Raw genomic sequence first — 23,829 nt, 5'->3', positions numbered from 1 at the left:
CCTCACTACTCTACGAACACCGTAATTCTCGTTGTGTGTAAGCAGGACTCTAACTTATGACAGCTTTCCCGCAGCGTAGTCCCTGCCAGCTCACTTACTGATCGATTCTGGTATTATTAGCTTTCAGCCCACTTTATAAATTACATGGGGAATAGTAGCCAACACCTCATATACCGCATCTTTCAGTAGACTACTCGTCGTGTCGGTGGCTGATCCTCTTCACGGTTTCGTAGACCCGGGCGGCACAGCCGACGCCGCCCAAGGCGAGCATGATGCCGTTGAAGAGTATCAGGATTCCGTAGCTCGTTCCGTAGCTCTTCGGCCACCAGGCGGTCTTGCCGAGCCCGTCGGCTATGAGCCTCTCGCTTATAGGGCCGCTGGCGATGCTGCCGACACCCCTCGCCGCGGCTGCGAACCCCCATAGCAGGCCGAGATCGGCGCGGGGACTGCGTTTCTGCACTTCTAGGCCGATGCCGACCCACGTCGAGCTCCAGCCTCCGGCGAACACGCCGTAGAGAAACGCGAAGGCGCAGAGAGCGCTAAAGTCGGCCGCGAACCCCCAGGCCAGGAAGACGGCGGCGGCGGCACCCAGCGACAGGAGAAACAGCGACACGGAAACGTGGAAGCGATCCACCAAGTAGCCGGTGCAGATGGCGCCGATCACCGTGGCCGCGTTATACAGCGACAGCATTCCCGCGGCGTCCAGGGGGGACGCGCCGAAGCTCTGGGCGAACGCTGGAGCACGATTTAGAAGGCAGATTACCGGAGGGGCGCACGCAAACAAGGCTTACATGGGAGATGTATGCCGGGCAAGAAGTTCCCCAGCGCTTGGAAAACGTTACCCGCTTGGAGGACAGCGAAGATTGGCGTGGCTAGGAAGCCTAGGGTGCCGAGTCCGCCGGCCGCGGCGTCGACGGAGGGCACGACGCGGGGGCGGAGGAAGTAAATCGACGGCACGGACAAGAGGGAGATGGCGACGAACCAGGCGACCAGCATCGTGCGGTGCCCGTACTTCTCCAGGCCCCAAGTCATGAGGACACTGGCGGCGCGGTTAGCCACAGAAGCGGGAGGCGGGGAGGCGGGCGCGCACGTACGGGATGATGACGCCGCCCATGCCGGCGCCGCTCTCCTGGATGCCGAACGCGAGCCCCTTGCGCTCGACGAACCACTCGTTAAGGAACTGGATCGTCACCGTGTTCGCGACGCTCGCGCCCAGCCCGTACAGGACGCCCTGCGTTAGCAGGAGGTGCCAGACCTCGGAAGCGAACGCGGAGGCGAGCACGGCCAGGCACGTCGTCACTGCCCCGACGATGAGCGCCGCGCGCCGGTACCTCTGGTAGCGTTGCAGGACGAGGAACGTCGGGGGCGACGACAGGTATATAACGCCCTAGAAGACGCCGTCAGAACTAGAGACTCGGGGGGTGGGGTGGCGTCTCGGGCAAGAAACCAAGTAAAGCCCTCGCACCTACCAGTGCCGTCGTGCCGACCGCCGGCAGCCCCTCGGGATGGTTAGAAAAGGGGGGTTGGGTGGAGTAGTAGCTCTGGAATACGCCATAGGAAAACGGAAAGCCTGAGGCCCCCTGGTTAGCCAGATCTCGAGCGGCGGCCGACGCGGAGGAGGAGGTGGAGGAGGCGAGATATAGTAATAATCAGGGAGCGGGGCAGAGGATGGCTAAGTTATCCCTCGCTAACTTACCCCAGGTCAGCGCGATCATCAGAAAGCAGCCCATCCACAAAAACAGCCAGGCGTGCCGGCCACGGTCCGGCTCGGGGTAGGCGGAGACGGAGGCCCGGCGCAGCTCTTCGCCCACCTCGCCCAGCTCGACCGACTCGGTGTCGGGCTCGGCCCCGCGCTCCTGGGACCTCATAGCTAGGACTGAAAACCAAAACGAAAAAACCCTTTGCGACACTTGATACTTGTATTCGTTTCTCTTCAATTTTTGATATTCTTCTTTTTCGAGAAGAACCTTTCCTCCAGGCGAGAGAGACGACGGTGAAGGCCCCACGAGCTACAGGAGGACCTGCAAAACGGCTTTATCTAGGGACCCGGGCGCGCGCCTCCACTTAGCGGGTGGGGAGAGAGACCCTCTTCCTAGGTATTATTCCTTTAGGCCGGGATCGGCCGCGCCCTTCTCTTCTCTCCCCCCGCGCGCGCACGACAGCGCAGGGCGTGGGCGGGTGCGGTAGAGCAAGGCGTAACCGCGCTAGACGGGCCGCGTCGAAACCTGGGCGCCAACGCCGTGTCGTACACGCACCGGCCGGCCCTGCCGCCGCTTCAGCTCCCAACCCACCAGTATCGCGTGTACGGAGCCTGTCTTCCCCCCGCTCCACCCTCCCAAGACGAATTGCCCAACAATTCGGCGCGGACGTGGTCGGTGGGCGGGGGTGTCGTAGAAACCGGCTCGAATACGTAATGAGATTTGAGAAATAATCGATGCTGCCGGCGGCGTCACGGCTAAAGCCGCTCAGGACCGCGCCAGCTTTCGTTCGCTCTTACTCGCTTGCCAGCCGCTAGGCCCGTCCCGAGCGCGCCCAGCGCCATGCTCTCGGCTGCGCTCCTGGCGAGCGGCGATTCGGCACCGCTCTGGCTGGCCGTAGCGTAGGACTGCGAAGTACATATAGCCGCACAATGCTAAATACAGCTTCGCTGTCGCAGAGCTGGGAAAGCGTGCTAAACTAAACTAGGGTGCTGGCGGAAGTGCTGCGGTTATCGGGTCTTGGGTGACATCGAACTTCTTCTGCCGTGGAACGCCTTGATAGTCAGGCTTGGCAGAGATCCAATATAGAAGCGGCCTATGGTATCAAGGTGCATGTCTATAAATTCAATTGGATATCTTTATGAATCTGTTAACTAGGAGTTAGTGGCTCGTCCTAGGTAGAGGGACCGCAGCTCGTCAACGACAAGACCGGAAACGACGACAAGCAGAAGTCATGACATAGGTAGCCGAGCGGTGCATCTTTACTCTTAATGTGTTCTCATTCTTATCTAGGGGTCTCGTGAAGCCCCATACAACCGTAGTTTATCCACCCATCGTGATGAACACGAATTATACCTAGGTAATAAAGATACAGCGGAGGGTTAACCGCAAAGTTCATTGCGCGCGAACGGCCATGAGTCGAGAATTTCCTCCCCCGTCTCCCTTTCCGAGATACAGCCATAGCCGGAGACATGCTATCTCGTGCGCGCTACGGAGCGGCAGCGAAAAGTCTGCAGGAGACGGCCGTCTCGGATCGACGCGAATCTGGTTTCCCGGCGCGGCGGGGTTAAGCTGAGGGGTATTGTACAAAGATACAGTGGACGAGGTTTTCGTGCGCGCACGACCGGAGACGACGTGGCAATTACGCAGCGCCGGGCCAGGGTAGAAGCAATCTGAGTCGGTTCGTCGCGAAGGAGATGTTCTACAGAGCAGGCTGTGCCTCCCTACCGAGCGCGGAGCCGACCTGCTGCGCAGTCGCCGAGCCGCCAGTATTGCTGCTTCCGGCAGTAAGGAGCTATTGTGAGCCTCGGTTAGCTATCGCCGCCGCCGTTTCATCCCCCTAATATACGGGTTGTCGCGCTATTAAAGGAGGAGGGCGAGGGAGGAGCGGTATAGGACAAAAGGAGCACCGACCTCGCCACCCATCTCGCGCATCTTCATCTCCTTCTCCATCTCCATGACCTGCTGCTCCTCGGCCCACGCCAGGGCCCACGGCACGCCCAGGATCAGCGCGCTGGTGCTGATAACCCAGAGGCTCCGTCCGGCAAACGAGAGCGCGGATGATACGGCGCTGGTAGTCGTGCTGAACTTGCTGGTGACGGCGCCCCGGATCTGGGGAGGAATGATGTCTTTGAGGGAATACAGGCGCTCGGCGAAGGTCTCGTTGGAGGGGTCGTAGTCGGAGTCGTTGGAGATCTCCGATTCTAGATGCGATAGCAAGGTTAGCAAGCCGCCAACCACTGTCGAGGCCCTAGCCTATAGGGTGAATCGCGGCGGTGGTGCGCGCGCGAGGGGGGGCAGGGAAGCGAGCTTGCGTGCGCCGTACCAGTGTCTGTGTAGTCGTCGTCGTCCTCGGGCCCCGGCTGGCTCTCTTGGAAGTGCTCGTCGACGACCTCTGTGAGCTGGACCATTTTCGGGAATAGTCTGACCGAACGTTGCCTAATACTTTGTGGTTAACACTGCGAATAGCTGCTGCTATGAAGCGGGAAAACCGGGTGCGAAGTTGTCGATTGCGAGAATTGCCTGGGCAAGTCACCCGATGGGAAGAAAATCTGCGCGAACAATGGATTTTCTTATCGGCACGTGTCGAAGTGGGATGCTTGCTGCTTAGGTAAGCAGGTGACGTCGCACCCTTCTCCAAGTCATAGGTAGCTACTACTACTACTACGACTACGACTACTACGACTACGACTACGACTACGACGACGAGTTCACATTGGCTTGCCAGATCCTACCTCACAGACTGGAGGGTACGTAGGTGGATAGGAACTTAGGTACGTTATGTCTGCCGGACCCTTAGACGGAGTCAACGTAGATAGGGCGCCTGACCTACGCATCCTCCGCCTCTATAGGGCCCCATCCTCCTTCTCGTATCCGTGCCTCTGAATAGTTACCTGTCACGTAGAGAGCCACCTATACCTAGCTCTCTACTTCTTCACTGGTTGCTCGCTTACCTAACCTAGTTCCCAGCTCCCTATCGTATTGTCACGTAGTAATTGAACCAGCCTATATAAGCCTACATACCGCAAAGCGTGAATGTAGGCGTCTACGTTTTACGCGACACGTATATATATACAGGTAGCTCACATCTTCTTTATTCATTTCCTTCCTAGTTAGCTAGTCAGTTAATTCAACCTCTTCATCCCATCTTTCATTGCTCCCGCAGCAGAGCAACCTCAGTCCTTACGTAGCTCTCCCGATCTACGTAATACTACCCAAGGGGGCTGGATCCGGTCTCCGCGGAGATATCACGTATCCTCGCTCCATATCGCTACGACCTGTCAAGAATAGTCATTAAAATCCTTTCAGATCATTCTATAGTTAAGCGTCCCCCTTATGACGGAATGCGTATGCGACGTTGGTGTTGGCATGAGCCACGACATACCCAACTCCCTCGGCTCTAAAAAAAGCACACACACACACAAAAAAAACGCAAGTTTTCTCATGCAGTTCTCCTCCTCATAATGCTAATCCGTCATCTCCCGTCATCGTAAATACAATAACTTTAATAGTGCGCATGTGCGCTAAGCCTTGTTGGACGGGGAATCTGCAAACCGGATTCCTCGTCTGGCAGGCGGTACTCTAGGGGTATCATCGTCGTCGCTGTCGCTGTCTTCGACCGTGTTGTTGTTCACGCCGAGAGCCGCCTCTCTTCTCCTCCGCTCAGCCGGCGTTTCTCCCGCCTCGTAGTCCTCTCCGACGCTAGCAAATGCCGCGAGTCGTCGTCTCTTCTCGGCAGCCGTCTCTACCGCATCGGGGTCGGCAGCCTGTTCGGCGCCGGTGGTCGTGCTACGCCCGCGACCGGACTCTAAATCGGAGGGAGATGTACTCGTCTCTCGCGTGCTATCACTCGCTTTGGTTACGCTAATCTGGGGTTGTTGGGATGCGTGCGCGAGAGGGGTACTGGCCGCAGGCTCTTCCATGGCCGTCAACTTGATCGCCGGCGTGGCGGTGGACTGGTCGACAACCTCGCGACGCGTCCGGGAATCCAATTTCCTCACCTCGTGGAGGAAATCGTCTTTATTCATCCGCCGTCCATGGCCGCCGATGGTAAACCGGATTCCCCGATCGTCTTCCTCTTTATTTTCAACGGGGTCGGCCGCACCATTTACTGGGTGTTCGGTAGCGCCGCCACGATTGAAGCCTGGCCAGCCGGTCTTCGTCTTGGCCGAGGGCTTGCTGCTACTAGCCTGTGCAGCCTCCGGTTCTGCTGCATCGCCAGCTGTCTTGTCAGAGGGTTTCATGAGGCCCCCCATGCCCATGTATTTTAAACTCGTAGCGATATAATCTTTACTCTCGCCGCGGCCGGCGGGCAGGTCGTATTTTCGCACCACTTCTCCGTTCTCGTCTTCGACGATGATCTATCCGCCAATTAGTCATACTTCTCGTCCATAGCCTGCGATGGCAGAGAGAGCTTACCGTGTTACCGTACTGATATGCTCTTGCGGGCTCATGCTTCCGTTCGGTTTTAGTCTTCTCCTTGCGCTTCTGAGCCTCTTCATCGCGCCACCTCCCAATGCTTCTCTTGAGTGACTCGTAAGTCCAACCGGGCTTCTGCGTCTCAGCCTTGGCCTTTTCTTTGATATTTTGCAAGTTCGGAGTTGGCTGAGGCCCAGTTTCCTCTACAGCAAGCACTTGTCCATCTCGATCTTCGATAATGACATGATCGCCCTCTTCGTATATCTCGATATCATTGCGCTCCTGCCTGGGGGGCTGCGGATGGCCGGGATTGATTTTGGGCGCTTGCTCGATTCTATCCTCTGCCCTCTCCATCCCCTTATCAGGCAGTTCTTCCGACGGCGGGGTAGAGCTTTCTTGTCTCGGAGAGGCGGGGTGCACAGAGTCAGACGGCGACATAGCCTCCAGAGGTTCGCTAGTACTCCGTCGCTTGGGGAAGATGGCTGACTGACTCACCGGCCCTCCCGGCCCGATGCCGTCGTCCCACTTCTTTCTACTCCGACGTCGGCCGGATAGGGATGACGCACGGCTTCCTGCTCTACTTGGGTTCTCTTCTTCGCGCTGACGTCGCAAGAATTGCCCAGGTATGCCAGTCGGTGGCAACGTACCAGGCGGAAAGTCTGGCATCTTCATCTCGTCATAATCGGTGTCGGACATAGTTCGTGCTTGCGATCGAGACTGTGACGAGATCCGCGGTAGGCGGCTCATCCACGCGGGTCCATCTTCGGGCGCGGTGGTGAACGACATGGTGAGAGACAATGTGTTGATTCGCTTGCCTAGAGTAAACACGGCTATCGAGGATCCGTGGACGAGGATAGAAGATACCACCATGAACGTGACGATGGGCCACACCAGCAGAATCACATTATAAAATTCGGTACCGGGCTCCGGAATCTGTGCTAGCGGGATGGTGTGCTCGGTTTCCAGTTCGGCCCGGGCAAGCAAGGCAACGAAGATGGCTCCCACACCGATCGGACCGAAATGCCCAGCGAACAACGCTTCTCTCCAAGTTTTGATGTCCGGAATGATTGGTTTGAGCAACAACATAACGGGAATCCGACGGAACAATATGACAAAGATAGCCATGACAGACAACCTCCAAGCAGAAAGGCCGATGGACAGATCGTTGTACATCTCCCAAGGAATAATGGTGCCGAGGTAGACGAAGTACGCCAAGTTGATCAGCAAGTCGATAACGTTGGACACGTGGGATTCCTCCGTCTTTTCGCTAAACCAGCCATCATTTGAAAACCCAACCCCGGCAGCAAACCCGACTAGCAGGTCATCCGTACCTAGGATGCTTCCAGAACCAGCACAGAAGAGTGCTAGGGTGAAGTAGAAGACGAGAAAACTCTCACGGTCAATCAGGTCATGCTTCTCAGCATACTTGATACCATGTCGCGCGATATACCCGACCAGGAAGCCGTAAATAGCACCGAAAACGCATTCGTAGAGAACGGTGTACACAAGCCAATGGAAGGTGGTTTCTCGAGCGCTCAAGTGCTCTTGGAGCAGGTATACGCCCAGATAGATGAAGGGGAAGGCCATGCCGTCGTTGCAGCCGGACTCCGCCGAAAGCAAGTCCCTGAGATGCTTCGGAACCCGTTTCGCGAACTTTCCTTTGCCTACGACCGAGGAGGCAAGCACCGGGTCCGTAGCCGTAACGCAAGCAGCGATCACCAAACTATCGAGCCACGAGAGCACCGGGAACATCCACCAGACGATTAAGCTCGTGATCAACCAGCCAAAGGTCATGACGGGAAGCAGCAAGAATATGACGGACTTCCAATGCCTTTCCATGTAGTATTTGGGCAACTCGACGCCCACGGCGAAGCATTGGACGACCAAGACGATCCGAGAGAATTCGAGGGTGGTTTCGTCGACATTGCCCCAAGTCATGGGGTTGATCAGATTCGCGCCATGGGGGCCGAAGATGACACCGCACAGCGTAGCAACGGTCGCTTCGCCAATGTACATACGCTCCTTGATGACCGAGGAGCACAGCATAAACAGAGAGGTGAAGCCGCCCAAGATGATATACACCAGATGGGGCTTAGTGATGGAAAGATGATCCCACGCCATGGTTGATCGCCAGGCCACGCCGGGGAGGAGAGGCGGTCGGGACGACTCGGGTTGGGAGGCCTGGACGAGAAGGGCGAGGACGAAGGTAAGGAAGCAGCCTGGGACGTCGCGATTTAAGGAGGGCGCTGGTCGGAGGAACGAGCAAATATTGACGTCTCGGCCGATGGCGAACGGAGCCCAATAGGCAAGGCAGGATTAGAGACTGCCCAACTTATGGACACGACCTTGAAGAATTTCTGATCTAGATGCATTCAGGACGGTGATTGCGTGCCAAGTACCTGGCGAACTAGCTATCTAACAGGCCCAGACAAGCAGGGCAGAAAACCGAGGTAGCCGCTGGACGCGAGATTCGCGAGAGTCCCAAGTACCATTATTTGTTTACGCGTGCTGAGCGCTCATAACAGTGCGGGATGTGATGCGCCGGTGGCGACGCCAGCACGAAGCAGGTCTGGCGTTGGCGAGCGAGATTGGTCGGCCTTTCAGTCTGCGGCTTTCGCTCTCGCTGTCTCTCGGAGTGGGATGAGATGCTCCACGAGGGGACGGGGGGAGGGGGCGGGAGGAGGAGAAGGTTGAAGAGAACGCAGACGAATATGCAAAGGCGGGCAAATAAGAAATCGAGACAAAAGACGGACAAAGTTGCGGGTACAACAGAAGGAGGAGGAAGGAAAAAAAAAAAGGTTTAGACAAGATTAAAGGAGGGAAGTCATTTGTTTTTATTATTAAGTAACTATGGAAGCTTGACTATTAATAACCACTTCTCCAGGTACTTCTTTCTTCTGTCTTTCTCCCACAAGGCATACACGTTAGGTACCTACAGTAATACAAATCACGACGTAAGCCAAAGGGAATGAAGAAGAAGATGGAAAAGAAAGACAAAAAAAAAGCTGGACCCTCATGATAGCACGTCCCTATCGGGGGCAGCTGATGCGACCCGCTTCCAGGTGCTAACGAGCTACCGCTCGCTGCGGTGGGCGGCGCAGTCCAGGGGACCCCTGAGAAGCCAGGGAGAGCTTGGGTGCTGGGAAAGGCTGCAATTGGCTCCAGAAGGGAATGTATCTCTCTGGTACCGGGCACTCCCCGAAAGCGATGCTGCTTTTGCTGGCAGAGAGTGCCTCTGCATACGGGTGCGTCGCCCACGATCATATAATACCGAATCTGCGAGTGCAAAACAAAAACAAAAACTATCGCTGTCTGCCCTTGAAATGGGCAGCAAATTCCACAGCACCTTGTCCCAGGTAGCGGGGAAGAGGACGAGGTGGAGAATGCGGTGCTGTGGTGAAATTACATAATTGCGCACAACCCCTAAACTCATCGTCGAACAATACCAACCATCGTCCTCCCGCCCTACACCAGGTCGGACGGAGCCAGTAATCGAACGCAATTGGCGTCTTACAAGCAGACATGTGCTGCGAGGCCGCGGATCGTCTCAAGCGGAGAGGAATCGACCTAAAATATGTGTGTGCCCGGAAAATGCGGAGGAACGCGAGCGAGACACGACGGTCAACACATTGCATTACCCACACCATGTACGCAGAGCCGCCTCCGTCCCAAGCCTCTTTTTTTCTTTTTGTTTTTTTTTCTGTGGGCGCGAATATTACGAATCGATATCCAACGGTAGCTACCTCTATGCCGGTCAGCATACACGCCTACACATGTCAATTATTCATCAGTCTACGCACGCTTACCCATACATAGGTAGCCGAGACGTGCTCGAGCAGGTGGGTAGGCACCGTGCTACTAGCGACTGTCACCGTGCGTTTCGAGTATAGATGCTCGAAAACGCTGAATCGTGAATGGGGGAGGGGGCGAGACGGGATGGACGTCTACGACTCGGCTACCCGAGACCGAGTGCTGGAACCGGTACCCGCACCCATGCGGTCATCCCACCCCCAATACCGACCGCCTGCATGCGACGTAAGTCAGGTTAGATGGGTGATATTAGGCACCTACGTGATCCGAACCTCGGTGGACGCCCGCATGCAAGTTGCTGACAGCAGCAACAGCAATAGCAGCATCCGACAAAAGTCAACGTCGTGTCCGTCGAGTTGCGGGCAGCAAGCGAAGGAGACTCTATCCAAAGTACCTCCAGCTTTTCGTAACATAGAACCTACCACTCAGCTGCCCACCTACCTAGGTACCAGGTAGGTAACTGTCCCCCACCAGAGGTATTTACTTGCTGCCCATACGCGACAACAAGGTCGGTGGGACAGGCTAAGAGGCACCCAAGGTAGGCATACTCTATATGTAAATATACCTAGGTAGCTATATATATGTTACATATATCGATGTGATTTATCAATGGCCTTGCCGTCTTCCGTGGATCTGTTCATTACCCTAGCATCTGTGTTGAGCGAGCTCCCAGGTGCCACCCCACATGACGAGCACATCCACCTCTCGACGTTAAGATGCCTGCCTGATGCAGCTCTACCGACCGGACGGAGGCACTAGGCGGGATCAGGGCGATTAAGGCTCAGCGAGTTCGACCATACCCGTGGGCAGCTGGCTCGAAACATGCCCCCTCACCGATATGGAAAGGCGCGTCTGCCCAGAGTCCCTCGGGTGATCGAATTCTCTCACGGTTCTGTAGCAATCCCTCTGAGGTTATTGGATGGATCCAGGGACCACGTAAGGTAGTAGAGTAGACTCAGGGAAATTATATTTTAAGGAAGCGGTAGGCAGGCAGGTACGTGCGTACCGGGACAATCTTGGTCATGCTAAAGCAGCGCGACGCTAAACCCAGACCGGCATCCCCGCTTCAGGCCCAGGTACATCGAGGTTACTCCGTATTGTCATGCCGACAAAGGTACCTGACGCCGAGAGTTTATGCTAAATGGGCCATGTTTCTTTCGTTTCTGTGCTCTCCATCTCTCCATCAAATTTTTTATATTCTTCTTCCTTTTGCCAGACCCTCCTCGAATCGGTCGCGACAACATCAACAAGCCCCCCCCCATGACATCGTTCTCTCCCGCAAGTAAAATCACTCAACCGTCGCCAGGCTGACTCGTGCGCGGTGGCGTAACGGTTGTAGGGACGTGGGAGGGTCGAGAAGGAGGAGAAAACAAAGATCGGACAATCTCCCGCCCTCGCCCAACGTGACATCCAGCCTTCTTGGCGGCTCTTACGAAGCCCCCTCGCCCCCCAATCACCTGACGTTATCTTGCCCATGCATGCCTTCAACCGTCCTGTCTTCCTCGCCTCCAAGCGTGCCCAGCACGGCTAATGCGTGCCGTGGACTCGGCGTTCTCGGCGCAGTCGGCGACAAGACACTGGCAAACAAGATCCGTCCCTCTCGTGTGTGCGAGCAAGTGCGAGCAAGGTCGCAGACATCGCATCAAGCTTTGTGCAAGCTTTTAACAAGACTCGACAAGACGCTTGTCGTCTTCGCCCAGTGGTCGAGAGCAACCGTGCCAATGCCCAGCGTAGCTTGGCCTTCTCGGACATGGCGTATCTCCGAATCGCGCCGCTACCTCACCGTGATCCCGACCTGATCTTTCTCTGGCCCTTGCCCCGACGTTCTACCTAGATCCCGTTTCATCTCACCGATGCACGCGGAGTTGCTGCATAGTCCTGCCACTCACTTTGACGGGTATGTGATGGGCAACACAGCAGGCCCTCAGGTCACCGGGCTATTTTGACTCTCGGCATCACCCGATCCTAGCTCGCGGCTTCGGAGTGCCGTAGCGTTTTCTGGACCGCCGGCCCCGCCCAATCATTAATATCGTCGTTGATCCGTTACAATGTAGGTAACTGACGGCCGCAGGGCTCTATGCATTTTCCTTTTGGTTCCAAGCCAGTTCCGACGCTGGTACCGCATGGTTCCAAACCCGCCAGCTCATTGCTCGCAACCTCTCTTCTCAACAGCAGTCGGCAGTTACTGCCCTCAAATCGCGAGGTTCCAGTAGGCGCACTGGGATGAATACGAATGAACGTTTCGGTCTATAAGTTGGGAGTGTCATTTTGCGGTGTTCTCGACCAGCGGATTCTAGTGTCTACCTACCTACCTACCCTACAAGCACCCTGTTTCCACGACATCATCCACGTGAAGTCTGCTCTGGCATCCGTGCACCTAGTCGCTACTACGGCGTTTTAACTGCTACCTTTGTATCTACCAAGGCCGGTTGTGCGGTGCCACGCGGGAAATCGGCCGTCACGGGACACGTCGACTCGAGCCCGACCACGTAAACTATCGCCCTTTCTCCCAAACTATGTCCGAGCCTGTGCGTTAATGAGATGACCCGTCGCTGTCTGCTTTCTTGCCTTGTCACTGTGACGAGCTCCTGCAGGAATAGCACTCACTCGATGTTATTTCTATCTTGAGTACAGGGGACTTCGATCTTTCATTGTGTGCTACGTACATTGGCCTTCCTCCAACTTACATGTGTCGCATCAGGTGCCTTCTCGCCCGCCACACACCGAGTCTTGCGAACCGCCTATCCTATCACGGACAACGATGGAGGAAAGAAAAGAAAGACGGGACACGCCTCACCCGCAACCGCCTACCTACGGCACGCGGGAAACGGGGGAAGGTATTATGTTCCCGAGGTTGTGAAGCTTCTCTTGCTCACTGCTGGCCCGTTTCAGCTACTCGAGACAGCTGCCTCGGTCGCGGCCTGATCCACCCCTTCTTACCAAAGGCGCGCTGTAGCGGTGAAATGAATTAAGTGTGATTGCTGGCCGCAGATCTACAGGCTTTCTCGACCCTCAGCCGCTGCGTCGCGGTACCCTATTGGCGACTATACCGATGGACCCCATCTCCTTCGAGCTGACACGATCGCGATCCCGAGATCCCCCTTCCGCATTTTCGCTCAGGCCTGGATAGGGATGTCCTCAGCCTTTACGTCGTCCTGACCGTACTCCTCCCGGCCGCCCGCGAAGACCTTTTCGAAGTCGTATTCGCTCCAGCGGATGTCCGGGCTGAGCCCGGCGAACTTCCAAACACCGTCGACCTTGCGGTACCAGTGAACGTTGGTGGAGTGAGCGTGACCCTTGACGGCGACGACGGAGCGCGACATATCGGTGTAGCGCTGGTGTGGCACGCGGAGCTGATGCGTACCGACGACCTCAGTATCCGACACGCGCTCCCACTTGCTGCCGCCGATGAAGTGTTGGGTCTTGAGCAGAGGGTCCCCGAGCACGGCCGGCGAGGAGATCATAGCGATGAACTCTTCGGCCGGCATGGCCTCCCAAAGCTTGTCTAGAAAGGAGCGGTAGTCGACCTAGTATCGGGGTTAACCCGGTGCCAACTTTTGCACATGGATACGGGACGAAAGGAGCGGGAACGCACCCGCAACGTGGGCGCGATACACTTTCGCAGCCGAGCCCAGTCCTTAGTGTCGTAGCTGTCGGCCCACTCGACTAGGCAGACTTGGAGGCCCAGGAAGTCTGTCTGAGGTCAGCACGAAGGGCGCGGTACGTGGTTTAAGCACGCGCGCGTGCTCTAGGGCTGGATCTCTCGTGCCATACCCTCGAAGCTAATATTTCCGTCGACGGCAATAGACATTTTCGGGGGTAACTCTGATGATGTTACGAGGGCACTCGGTTCAATGGGATGAAAGCCAACTATCTCTTCGTGCCTGGCGAGGGTGCACCAGCGGCACTTTATGTACTTGCGGCGTTTCTCCCGTTACCTGGCTGGTATGCGGAACCCCGACGAGTCCGGACTCAGGAAGGGAGGGGAGCGCGGGTGCTGGACCCAGCAGCCAGTCTCGCAACGCCTCGGCATGCAGTGAATGGCTCTGAGGTGTGCTTACATTGCCCTCGCCGGAGTTCCCCACTGGTAATCGCAAAGCGGAGAGCGCCATCCTTGGCCGTATTCGATCATATAATGTCATGAAGCAATTGTCTCTCATCTGGAACCCGTCCATCCGGCCTCCTGGCGTCATCTTCATAGCGTCCGTGTGGTTGGAATGTGGGGTGGCGCCTCGATTATGGGGGGGGGGGGGCTTCTCCCCCCTTCCCCCGTCCCATTCGTCCCAACCAACGTTCGGTCTGTTAACCGGAAGCGTCGCACCAGCAACAGATGCACGGCCTCCGGACCCCGTTTGGGGCAGCATGGCGATCAGAATAGGGAGTGACCGTAAGCGCCCAGCCGAACACTATTCGCAACCGTCACGATGATGGACCCCAAGGTGGGGCCAGAAATCAATGTGTTGCTGCTACATTGATTTCCCTAAGTGGTATTCACAGCAGGCGAGCACATCAAGGGGGAGGTGTAGATATAGTGACCCGCGGGGTTCTTCTGCAAGACTTTGGGGTCTCGTCTCGCCAGCAGCAAATCCGAATGCGATATCATCGCTCACCTTCCCCGATTTCTTCTCCGTTGTCGTGGTTCCGACGACCGAGTAAGCCCCGGACGTGGGATCCCCAGGTTGGCCTCACGTCCTTCCCTCCCACCCCCCCAAAAAACTGCTACCTACGATGATCAAGTAGTGCATATCTAATTTGCTATTGTCTTTATTGTTACAACGAAGCAGCATCTTCTTCGCGTTTTGGGGGGTTCCAGACGTGTGATCAGATGATGACAAACGGGCGGAATGGGTTGTCACTGGACGTCACTGGGCGTCGATGATGTGCTGCTGATTGTTCGGATAGTCTGACTTGGTCCGAGTCGATTCAGTTGGCCCTAGAAAGCCTACGTTATAGATATTCCGAGTACCGGCCGGAAATGCATCCGAAAAAGTCTGTCCGAACTGAGAGGGCTTCATCCTCTCGGTAGATCTGATCTAAGGAGGTAGTGCTGAAAGTTGGGACGACGGTGAAATCGGTGGCGAGAGATACGGGGGGTGGAAAGCTAGTACAAGTTCGGTTTAAGCTTGTGCTCATCAGCAGCAGTCGGTAGGTGGTGGGTGCAGCAGAAGAGGCGCAGTTAATCCGGCGCCACATGGGAACCCGGGGGGGAAGGCAAAAAAAGGCCGAAAACAAGAATACCTAGCCTCAATTCGGATAGCAAAACAGCGGGCCGCGGCGGCATAGACCGGCGGTACTTGGATGTACTACGTACCTACATCTCTGGCAGGTTGCCTGTGGCATTAGTGTTGAACAGTAGTACCAAATACATACATACCTCCGCTGGGAAGTACACCTTAAGAGGTATTGTACCTGAGATGGAGAGGCGAGGTCCTGATAATGGAATAACCACCTGGTTAGGTGCAGGTACCTCTATACCCAAAGTCCCTCTATATCCAAGGGTACATGTCTAAAGTACCTACCTAACCTAGGTCCACCAGCTAAACTGCTGATACCACACAATTCAAGCCGAGGTGCGCACGATATGAAGCGAGACCACCGGCAAGGACATGGTAGACGCCCTCCACTTCTCCCCCCATCCCATCGATAGAACGCGAGCCGTCCCAGCCGTCCGCCCTAAGTGCCTACCCGCCAGCCTGCGTCCGGTGGAAAAAAGGCTGGAAGGATTAGCGAGGATAAAGAGGAGAGGAAAGGAGAGAGAGAGAAAGGCATAGCCGGCCGAACCAGCGAGCTTGTGTTCCCCATCCAGTCACATCGCCTTGCGTCACGTCACATCCAGCCGGATTCCCCCGCTCCAACATGTCGGTGTACCTCTGGGCCCTGCGCCAGCTCTTCCCGGGCACGCCCACGTACACGGAGCAGCACATCCCAGACCTCGCGGGGCGGGTGTACCTGGTGACGGGCGCGAACACGGGCGTGGGGTGGGAGGTGGCGCGTGTGCTGTTCGCGAAGAACGCGACGGTGTGGGCGGCGGCGCGCAGCGAGGAGAAGGGGCGGGCCGCGCTCGAGGCCATCCGCGCGGCGCACCCGGCGTCGGCGGGGCGGCTGGAGCTGCTGCCGCTCGACCTGAGCGACCTCGAGGCGGTGCGGCGCGCGGCCGCGGCCTTCGTCGCGCGCGAGCCGCGCCTGCACGTCCTCTTCAACAACGCCGGCGTCATGATCCCGCCCGCCGGCAGCACCACCGCCCAGGGCTACGAGCTCCAGCTCGGCACCAACTGCCTCGGCCACTTCCTGCTCACGAAGCTGCTGACGCCCACGCTCGCCGCCACCGCCGCCGAGGAGCGCCAGAGCCGCGGCCCTACTGCCCCCTCCCCCGCCCCCGCCCCCGTCCGCGTCGTCTGGGTCTCGTCGTCCGCCGCCGAGCACCTGATCCCCGTCCGCCGCGGCTTCGAGATCGATAACCTCGACTACTCCAAGAAGGACATCCTATACGTCTACAAGTACGGCGTCAGCAAGGTAGGCAACTACTACCACGCCACCGAGTACGCGCGCCGCCACCGCGACGACGGCATCGTCAGCATCGTACGTGATCTCCCCCTTTCCTTCCGCCAGTTATTTCTCCTACTGTTCTTAGTAGGTAGGTATGTGTGTAAAAGAAAAAAAGCCTGGTCGAGCACCAACCAACGCTCGGTCCGACGTAGGCAGATGCTGCCCGTGGCGGTGACGAAAGAGGCGTTGGCTTGGTGCGAGGAGGGGGAAGGGGGGGGGGAATATATACGTACACACATACACACGTAGACTATGAACACATGCTGCAACATAGCGTCCCGGTCTGACAAGGAGTGGTTCGATCGCAGTCGCTGAATCCCGGCAACCTCAAGTCGGAGCTCGATCGATATTGCAACCCCATCGAGATGATCTTCAGGAAGGCCACCGTCTATCCGCCCATCAACGGGGCGTACACCGAGCTGTTCGCCGGGCTCTCCGACGAGGTGACGCTTGAAAGGTCGGGCGATTGGAGTAAGTGTGCTTGCCTCACTGCCCTTCCTGCTTTATTTCCCTCGAAAGAACAAAGAAATCGTTTCGGCGTCTCTCTTGTTCATTCGTTTCCTCTCATCCCATCCCCTGTACTGTGCCGGTACAAAGGCTAATTCCTTCCTTCAACCCAGTCATCCCATGGGGTCGATTCGGCGAGATACGGAAGGACTTGGTCTTAGGGTCGAAGCCCGTGTCGGAGGGCGGTACGGGCATCGCGCAACAGTTCTGGGAATGGTCGGAAGAGCAGGTGAAGCCGTACGTGTGATGATGCGTGGGCGGGACGGGGCGAGACGAGACGAATCTGGATGACGCTCACATCGCACGCCCTCCGTCGCTTGGTTGCGGGGGCGATCCGTCAATCCATAGGTAAGGAGGCGAATTTTTTTCTCCCGCGTCGTGTTGGAGTTGATTTGCGCGCAGGCGAAGTCCCTATACATGTAGGCAAATTGAGAGAAGTGACCGCGAGGGGTGTTGTGATGTTGGAAGCTGTCCCCGTCTGCTGCCGTCAGCGACGCACTGCTACGCTGCACAGGTGACGGGGACCGAGCAAGTCCTAGGCTGCCGCGTAATCTCTCGTCAGAAGTATCAAATTTCGGCTTGTGTCCCAGATTTCCGGTCAGCTTGCGAGGCAACGATGGTCGTCCCTCTCACCCCTGCGCATCCGCCCTGTTGGTATGATCGGCGCCCTTGCTTAATTCCTGGCTGGATGCCCCTTATCTTCTACGCCGTTGTCTTATTGGACCCGGCAGACCGGGTCCTATTGCGGTTGTTAGGAATGGCCGTGCAATGTCCCTTTCCTTCATGCGATGGATAATCGAACCCGCACTCGCTCCTGATGACCTCGCCGCTCGGCACATGTATAAGAGGGCACGCTCTCGTGCCGGTCGGGCTATTCCCGATGGCTCCAGGCGCAGGCGGGTTGGCAAAGCTTGTTCGAACGCGGCATCTCGAAGACTACGGTAGCGTTGACAGACGCAATAGGTATATTAACGACATTTACGCCGTGCCACTAGACCACCCTACCCCGTCAATCTGCCGGTAGCCGAGAAAAGAATCGGTACGGTTACCCGCGGTAGTTTAACCGGTGTTGGGAGCCTCTCCACGCGAACCTCACCCGGCTAGTACGCATACGGCGACCCGAGTAGCAAGGGCACGCCCATCGTAGGCTTAGCCCGCCCAATCGACCGGGGTGACACTTGTCAAGAGGCGAGGGATAGCGTCCGTCCCCGTCCTCGGGGGGGCAGGCTAACGCGGGAAGTGTCGAGTTGCCGTGCCGCAGGCCGCCGCCCGTTCTACCTACAAGAAGATGAAAGGGTTCCTCTTCTTCTCGCCTTTCGCCGGCCGCGAAACCGCCTCCCCTTCGCCAACCGCAGTGGTTCTGAGACATAAGCTGAGCTTCCTGAGCAAGGTCATGGGTTCGGACAAAGAGGGTTCCGTGCGGGAGATCCCCGCGCCGCAGCTGAGCGATAATGACGAGTCTGTCGTGGTTGAGGAGGCCCCCCTCCTCGAGCCGCCGCCCGACGGCGGCGCCGGATGGGTTCAGGTCTTTGTCGGACAGTAAGTGGACTTTTTGGTTTCGTTCCGGCCGCGCGCCGCCGATCTCGCCCTCGGTCGGTAGCCGAGTCGGCGTCGGGGGGGTTGGTCTCAACCGCAAAGGGCGAGAACGTCTCCTTCAACTGCCGGCTAGAACAGCGTCTCGACATAAGCAACATCCTCCTTCCTCTCCCTCTGCCGATATATCAAGCTAACCCGAGCCGCCTCGGCGAAACAACACAAGCCTCGCGCTGTTCAACACGTTCGGCTGGTTCAACAGCTACGGCATCTTTCAGGACTACTACACGTCGGAGCTGAACCTGCCGCTGTCGGCGGTGTCGTGGACGGGCAGTGTGCAGGTGTTCCTGCTGGCGCTCATCGGCATGTTCTCGGGGCGGCTGTTCGATGCGGGGTACTACCGGTCGCTGATCGCGGTAGGGTCGGCGCTGCAGCTGGTAGCCATCTTCACGGCGTCGGCGGCGACCGAGTACTGGCAGCTGTTCCTAGCGCAGGGGGTGTGCGGCGGGCTCGGCGCCGGCATCCTGTACTGCCCGGTGATCGCGTGCGTGGCCACCTACTTCGCCCGGCGGCGCGCGCTCGCCATCGCGCTCGTCACCAGCGGCGGCGCCACCGGCGGCACTGTCTTCCCCCTCCTCGCCCAGCAGCTGCCCGCCCGCGTCGGCTTCCCCTGGACCATGCGCTGCATGGGCTTCGTCGTCCTCTTCAACGCCGCCCTCATGCTGCTCTTCGCCCGCACCCGCCTCCCGCCCCGCCCCCGCGGGCCCCTCGTCGAGTGGGCTGCCTTCCGCGAGCTGCCCTACGCCTTCTACACCGTCGGCGCCTTCTTCCTGCTCTGGGGCGTCTACTTGATCTACAACTACGTACTTCCCCCTACGCCCCCTACCCCCTCCCGCTCCCCTTTTTTCGAAACCCGTGGCCTGAGAAAACCGACGCATCCGCGAGCTAACCTACCCGTGGCGCAGATCAACCACTTCGGGCGGACAGTGCTCGGCATGGACCGGGACAGCGCGCTGACGACGCTGTTCGTGGCGAACGCGGTCGGGGTGCCGGGGCGGATCGGGCCGGCGCTGGTGTCGGACGCGTGGCTGGGGCCGTTCCGGACGCTGGTGCCGCTGGCGGCGGGGGCCGGGGCGCTGTACCTGGGGTGGGCGGGGGTGCGGGACGCGGGGGCACTGTACGCGTTCGCGGCGCTGAGCGGGACGGTGAACGGCGGGGTGCAGAGCATCGCGCTGGCGGGGCTGCCGGCGCTGACGCCGGACCTGCGCAAGGTCGGCACGCGCTCCGGCATGGTCATGACCGTCGGCTCCGTCGCCTGCTTCACCGGCCCCCCCATCGCCGGCGCCCTCGTCGACGCCGCCGCCGGCAGCTACCTCTACATGCAGGTCTGGGCCGGCGGCCTCATGTTCGTCAGCGCCGCCTTCGTCGCCGCCGCCTGGTTCGCGCACGAGGGCCGGCAGCGCCGCCAGGAGTAGTCCTGTAGATGTAGATGCCGCGTGACGGGCTGCCGTGGCGTATTGCCAATCTCTACCGAGTTATCGAACGCACCCTGTGCTTTCTCCAGGAAGAATCCGTGGTAGAACACGTTCGTCCGTCGAATGACAGCCCTTTATCCTCTATCCTGTGGTATTCGTCTATAAAAAGTCTAGTTCATTGACCCCGACCAGTGGCTCATTCTAGCAGCCCTAGCCCTGCGCCTGCGGGTTCACGTTGTACTCGTGACACCTCTTGAGCGGAGTCGCCGACTCCGGGATGGTGGCAGCGTACTATAGGTGGGACGGGACATGCCGGTTCCAAGGCCGCCTTAATAACAATACGCGCCGCCGCAAGCCTATTCTCCAAGGACTGGGCTTATGTCCCGAGTCCTAGATCTACTCGAGGGTGGTGTTCGGGCAGGGGTAGGGGAAAACCCGGTGTTGCACATCAACTTTAAGCTGAGATCATAGGTCAGATAGGTCAGAAGGTGGGCTAATGAATAGGCAGAGCCTCAATAAGTACACATAGTCGGTCACCCATATAATCGTCTGACGGCGTAACATCGTGGACTCGAGCCAATAGGGTTTGCCTGTGGCGTCGTGGAGGTGATGACATGCATCTCCGGCCCCCATCCTGGTTCTTAAAACGCGCATAAGGCTCTCCGTAGGAAGGACTTCGGGAGAGCCTCCTTTCGCGCACTGGCTGACCCTTTATATATTGAAAACCAGCCAGGGCCATGCCGACTCGATATCACAGCCCTCTTCTCCCAGTAAGGCTAGGAAACAACAATTTCGACTAACGGTAGATTCAGCGAGATGGGAATCTCTAAAGATGTCGGAGAGGTAAGGATGCTCTTTTCGTCTCGTTCTAAGCATTGGGTGGCGATCTATTAACGCTTGATGCCTCGTACTAGGTCCGGGACCAACAGACGACCAGCACACAGGAAATTATTGATTTGCCGGATTCCGATTCCGATGCCTCTCTCCATGATCCAGACTTTCTGGATGGCGAAGGTTACACCAAGCTATATGAAGTCAAGACGCTGTATGAAGGGGAAGAAGCCAGATGCAGCTGTTGCATCAACTGGGTTGAGGAGCCACCCGAGGACGTAGAGACATCAGTCGAAGAAGAGGAAGAGAGCGGGAGACACGCCATTCTTGTTCGTCTGCGGAGGAACCACGGCAGCGGGAAGAAGATGGTTCTCCACTCGGTCGTCGTCCAGAACCCTGATCTGAAATCGCTCCTGGGCGAGGTGTTCAAGGAGTATTCCGGTATTACACCGACTCTTAAAAAGCTCGTGTTCAAGGCGCCATTTCACTGTTTTTTCTACGAGTGGCAACGCCTCGACGAGATGATTGGCGAGATCAATAAACCTTTCTGCAACGTCAGCGGGCGGCTACTGCAAAAGATCCTGGAATCTGAGCTGAGGGCGACGATCTCGCTGAGCAAAGATCTCAACGGGAGTGGCGTCGTGACTTACGACCACCTCTGGACGATCTTCAAGCCCGGCATCGATATCTACACATGCGAGGACGGTTACGACCACATCTACAGACTCTCCAGGACAATCTCGGACGAGTCGGGTTTCAACAGGTTTCAATTGGTAGTGAGCGAGGTCGATTATAATGGGAACGCCTTCGGATTTCGGACGAAACATATCTCTCTCGACAGCTTTCTAGGCACCAAAAAGGTCCAGGACCTTGACGCCTTCCCGGCTTCTTACCACCCGAGGCTAGACGAAGTGAAGAAGACCCTCAAGAGGCGAGGCGAGATGTTCAGGCATATCCATCTCAAGCCATACTACTACGGTGCCTATAAGGGCCCTGTCATCGACGGGAAACACAGACGTAATAATGTGAGCCCTAGGGTACTCGAACTACCCGCACCGATATGTCCTGACGAAGAGTTTAACAGGTAGAGGGGAGGATTGTCGTCGACCCCTCGTCGTATGCGTCCTTCGCTAACAACTACATCCATCTCGAACCTTTTGATTCCGGTTCCCTGAAACCAGGGGTAGACGTATCCGATCAGATGCATACCGCTACCCAGGCCTTTCCTACGCCAGGAAGCATGGGACAAGGAGGGCCGGCGGTACGTGCCTTCACAAATTCATTAACGAGAATACCCAACTGATATTGAAGGAGGCCGGGTACCCTCCCCACCTGCCTCCTCGGCCTCGGCCTCGGCCTCAGCCTCAGCCCAGGAGGATGGTCCATAGGCATATTACGGCCCAGAATGTCGGAAGCGGTGAATAGCATCTCATCCTGTAGATATTCCATCTCGAGGGACTGACATTTCACAGCCAAATGGCCCGACCTCACCGATGATTTGCTGCATTTATGCAGTGCTAAAGTCCTCGGGTACTGCCTCAGGATTAAGAAATGGGGTGAGCGCGTGTCCGAGCAGCGTGAAGGGGCGCTGGCTAACCGTTTGCTGTGCGACCTAGCTGTATTCTACATCGACCACATCAGGGAGATTCAATGGCAGGATCGCGCATTCGACGACCTCGTACTAGACGGGAGCTACAAGCGGCTGATTACAGCTTTCATAGAGAGCCACGTTGAGAATAAGGAGAGATTTGACGACATGATCGAGGGAAAAGGTATGTGTCTCTGCCGTCACTTCCCTGCCTCTAATAGCACGGCTGCTAACGGATGCCACCTCCAGGCCAAGGCATCACGATTCTTTTCGAAGGGCCGCCAGGGGTCGGCAAAACCCTCACGGCAGAAGCCGGTAAATACCTACACGATATAACCTCATCCCCTGAGGCCACTAAGTAGCCCCATCTTCTAACGGGGATTCCTGTCTAGTGTCCGAGAAATTTCGCCGACCTCTATATGCCATGGGCGCGGCGGAGCTCGGGGCCAACCCGGAATTAATAGAAGAAAACCTGCTTATGATCCTTGAAGCAGCGGCGAAATGGGACGCGGTGCTGCTGTTAGACGAGTGCGACGTGCTGCTTGCCAAGCGCAGCGCCGACAGCCTCGACCGCAACAGCATCGTGGCCGTCTTCCTCCGGCTGCTCGAGTACTACCGCGGCATGCTCTTCATGACGACGAACCGGGTCCAGGCCATCGACCCCGCCTTCCAGTCGCGCATCCACCTGACCATCAAGTATCCCAGCCTCGACGCCGCCGCGCGCAGGAAGATATGGGAGCGCTTTCTCCTGCCTTCCTCCTCCTCCCAGGAGTCGGCCCTCCGGCACGAGGACTTCGCCGAGCTGCAGTCGTTCCGCCTCAACGGCCGCGAGATCAAGAACCTCGTCAAGATGGCCCAGCTCCTGGCCAGCCACGAGAAAGTCCCCCTCGCTATGGACCACGTTCGCACCGCCTTGCACGTGACGAAAGCTAATAGCGAGGAGCTTCTGTTGAATACCGGAGAAGATTGAGCTGGAAGGGCACGAAGACGCTTTGGGGTTTTGTGGCAACCCTCGCTAGTCAGGACCGGTAGAACAAGGTTATTTGGTACAAATCGATAGTATCTCGTTGCTTCTAATTTACCTATATTCAAATTTCAATACCTCTACACACGTGTTACGATGTATAAAGCGGTAATTTGGTACAACATCACGATATATTAGAGCCTAGGTGAAATACTTGGTGCTGGGATCAGACAAACACACATTGGCCCCTTTTCCTGATGCCATCGCTACCGAACCCGTCATCTGATGCGTGTTTTGTGTCATGTAGAGGGTAACACGCTTGAGAGTGACTGATAGCCTGATTGTACCTATATCGAAAAAGGAAACAGTGATTATACTATTGTGAGTCGGTTGATTAACGAGCCAAGCCTCAGTCCATAGACCTATTTACATAGGTAGGTATCATATAGGGGTATGCTG

General features: G+C 57.2%; 8 protein-coding genes across 8 annotated transcripts; 4 read left to right on the top strand and 4 right to left on the bottom strand.

Moving 5' to 3' along the window:
• Positions 1-190: 190 nt before the first annotated feature.
• On the bottom strand, positions 191-1,868 carry GGS23DRAFT_605295 (putative MFS monocarboxylate transporter; the record flags this gene model as incomplete). Its single annotated transcript, XM_051519731.1, has 5 exons — positions 191-735; positions 792-1,039; positions 1,095-1,387; positions 1,470-1,570; positions 1,697-1,868. The coding sequence occupies 5 exons, from the start codon at positions 1,866-1,868 to the stop codon at positions 191-193; spliced, it is 1,359 nt and encodes a 452-aa protein (XP_051371993.1).
• A 1,417-nt stretch (positions 1,869-3,285) lies between these two features.
• On the bottom strand, positions 3,286-4,242 carry GGS23DRAFT_62805 (mitochondrial import translocase, subunit Tom22). The gene is made up of 3 exons (XM_051521161.1): positions 4,024-4,242; positions 3,612-3,901; positions 3,286-3,492 (listed from the first exon to the last, which is right to left on the bottom strand). The coding sequence occupies exons 1-3, from the start codon at positions 4,106-4,108 to the stop codon at positions 3,400-3,402; spliced, it is 468 nt and encodes a 155-aa protein (XP_051371992.1). The 5' UTR covers positions 4,109-4,242; the 3' UTR covers positions 3,286-3,399.
• Positions 4,243-5,044: 802 nt separating this feature from the next.
• Positions 5,045-8,237, bottom strand: GGS23DRAFT_609806 (alkali metal cation/H+ antiporter Nha1 C terminus-domain-containing protein; the record flags this gene model as incomplete). The annotated part of the gene is made up of 2 exons (XM_051520293.1): positions 5,045-6,058; positions 6,117-8,237. The coding sequence occupies 2 exons, from the start codon at positions 8,235-8,237 to the stop codon at positions 5,222-5,224; spliced, it is 2,958 nt and encodes a 985-aa protein (XP_051371991.1). The 3' UTR covers positions 5,045-5,221.
• A 1,089-nt stretch (positions 8,238-9,326) lies between these two features.
• On the top strand, positions 9,327-10,492 carry GGS23DRAFT_569066 (uncharacterized protein). Its single transcript, XM_051516436.1, has 3 exons — positions 9,327-9,869; positions 9,933-10,151; positions 10,241-10,492. Exons 1-3 carry the CDS (start codon positions 9,639-9,641, stop codon positions 10,244-10,246), a joined length of 456 nt encoding a protein of 151 aa, XP_051371990.1. The 5' UTR covers positions 9,327-9,638; the 3' UTR covers positions 10,247-10,492.
• Positions 10,493-13,042: 2,550 nt separating this feature from the next.
• Positions 13,043-13,737, bottom strand: GGS23DRAFT_597035 (Scytalone dehydratase; the record flags this gene model as incomplete). The annotated part of the gene is made up of 3 exons (XM_051518561.1): positions 13,043-13,453; positions 13,522-13,619; positions 13,701-13,737. The coding sequence occupies 3 exons, from the start codon at positions 13,735-13,737 to the stop codon at positions 13,043-13,045; spliced, it is 546 nt and encodes a 181-aa protein (XP_051371989.1).
• A 2,045-nt stretch (positions 13,738-15,782) lies between these two features.
• On the top strand, positions 15,783-17,226 carry GGS23DRAFT_605291 (short-chain dehydrogenase; the record flags this gene model as incomplete). The annotated part of the gene is made up of 3 exons (XM_051519730.1): positions 15,783-16,505; positions 16,781-16,943; positions 17,093-17,226. The coding sequence occupies 3 exons, from the start codon at positions 15,783-15,785 to the stop codon at positions 17,224-17,226; spliced, it is 1,020 nt and encodes a 339-aa protein (XP_051371988.1).
• A 1,146-nt stretch (positions 17,227-18,372) lies between these two features.
• GGS23DRAFT_605290 (MFS general substrate transporter) lies at positions 18,373-19,987 on the top strand (the record flags this gene model as incomplete). The annotated part of the gene is made up of 3 exons (XM_051519729.1): positions 18,373-18,518; positions 18,739-19,375; positions 19,478-19,987. The coding sequence occupies 3 exons, from the start codon at positions 18,373-18,375 to the stop codon at positions 19,985-19,987; spliced, it is 1,293 nt and encodes a 430-aa protein (XP_051371987.1).
• A 527-nt stretch (positions 19,988-20,514) lies between these two features.
• On the top strand, positions 20,515-23,768 carry GGS23DRAFT_569045 (P-loop containing nucleoside triphosphate hydrolase protein). Its single transcript, XM_051516435.1, has 8 exons — positions 20,515-20,830; positions 20,902-21,843; positions 21,903-22,079; positions 22,133-22,235; positions 22,291-22,374; positions 22,435-22,590; positions 22,656-22,721; positions 22,799-23,768. Exons 1-8 carry the CDS (start codon positions 20,804-20,806, stop codon positions 23,374-23,376), a joined length of 2,133 nt encoding a protein of 710 aa, XP_051371986.1. The 5' UTR covers positions 20,515-20,803; the 3' UTR covers positions 23,377-23,768.
• Positions 23,769-23,829: the final 61 nt, after the last annotated feature.

This window comes from Durotheca rogersii (genome assembly GCF_024521655.1).
Source record: "Durotheca rogersii strain YMJ 92031201 chromosome Unknown GGS23scaffold_10, whole genome shotgun sequence".
In the NCBI taxonomy this organism is placed as follows: domain Eukaryota; kingdom Fungi; phylum Ascomycota; class Sordariomycetes; order Xylariales; family Xylariaceae; genus Durotheca; species Durotheca rogersii.
The sequence above is the reverse complement of the archived record's forward strand: the minus strand, read 5'-3'. Positions and strand labels throughout refer to the sequence as shown.

Excerpts from the sequence above, each read along its gene's own strand:
- GGS23DRAFT_62805 (XM_051521161.1), bottom strand. The coding sequence starts at position 4,108 with ATGGTCCAGCTCACAGAGGTCGTCGACGAGCACTTCCAAGAGAGCCAG. Across the intron at positions 3,902-4,023 it reads CGACGACTACACAGACACTG|AATCGGAGATCTCCAACGAC; the intron begins GTACGGCGCACG and ends TATCGCATCTAG. Across the intron at positions 3,493-3,611 it reads TGCGCGAGATGGGTGGCGAG|CTCCTTACTGCCGGAAGCAG; the intron begins GTCGGTGCTCCT and ends GGCTCACAATAG.
- GGS23DRAFT_569066 (XM_051516436.1), top strand. The coding sequence starts at position 9,639 with ATGTGCTGCGAGGCCGCGGATCGTCTCAAGCGGAGAGGAATCGACCTA. Across the intron at positions 9,870-9,932 it reads CGGTAGCTACCTCTATGCCG|GTAGCCGAGACGTGCTCGAG; the intron begins GTCAGCATACAC and ends ACCCATACATAG.
- GGS23DRAFT_569045 (XM_051516435.1), top strand. The coding sequence starts at position 20,804 with ATGGGAATCTCTAAAGATGTCGGAGAG. Across the intron at positions 20,831-20,901 it reads TCTCTAAAGATGTCGGAGAG|GTCCGGGACCAACAGACGAC; the intron begins GTAAGGATGCTC and ends GCCTCGTACTAG. Across the intron at positions 21,844-21,902 it reads GGAAACACAGACGTAATAAT|GTAGAGGGGAGGATTGTCGT; the intron begins GTGAGCCCTAGG and ends AGAGTTTAACAG.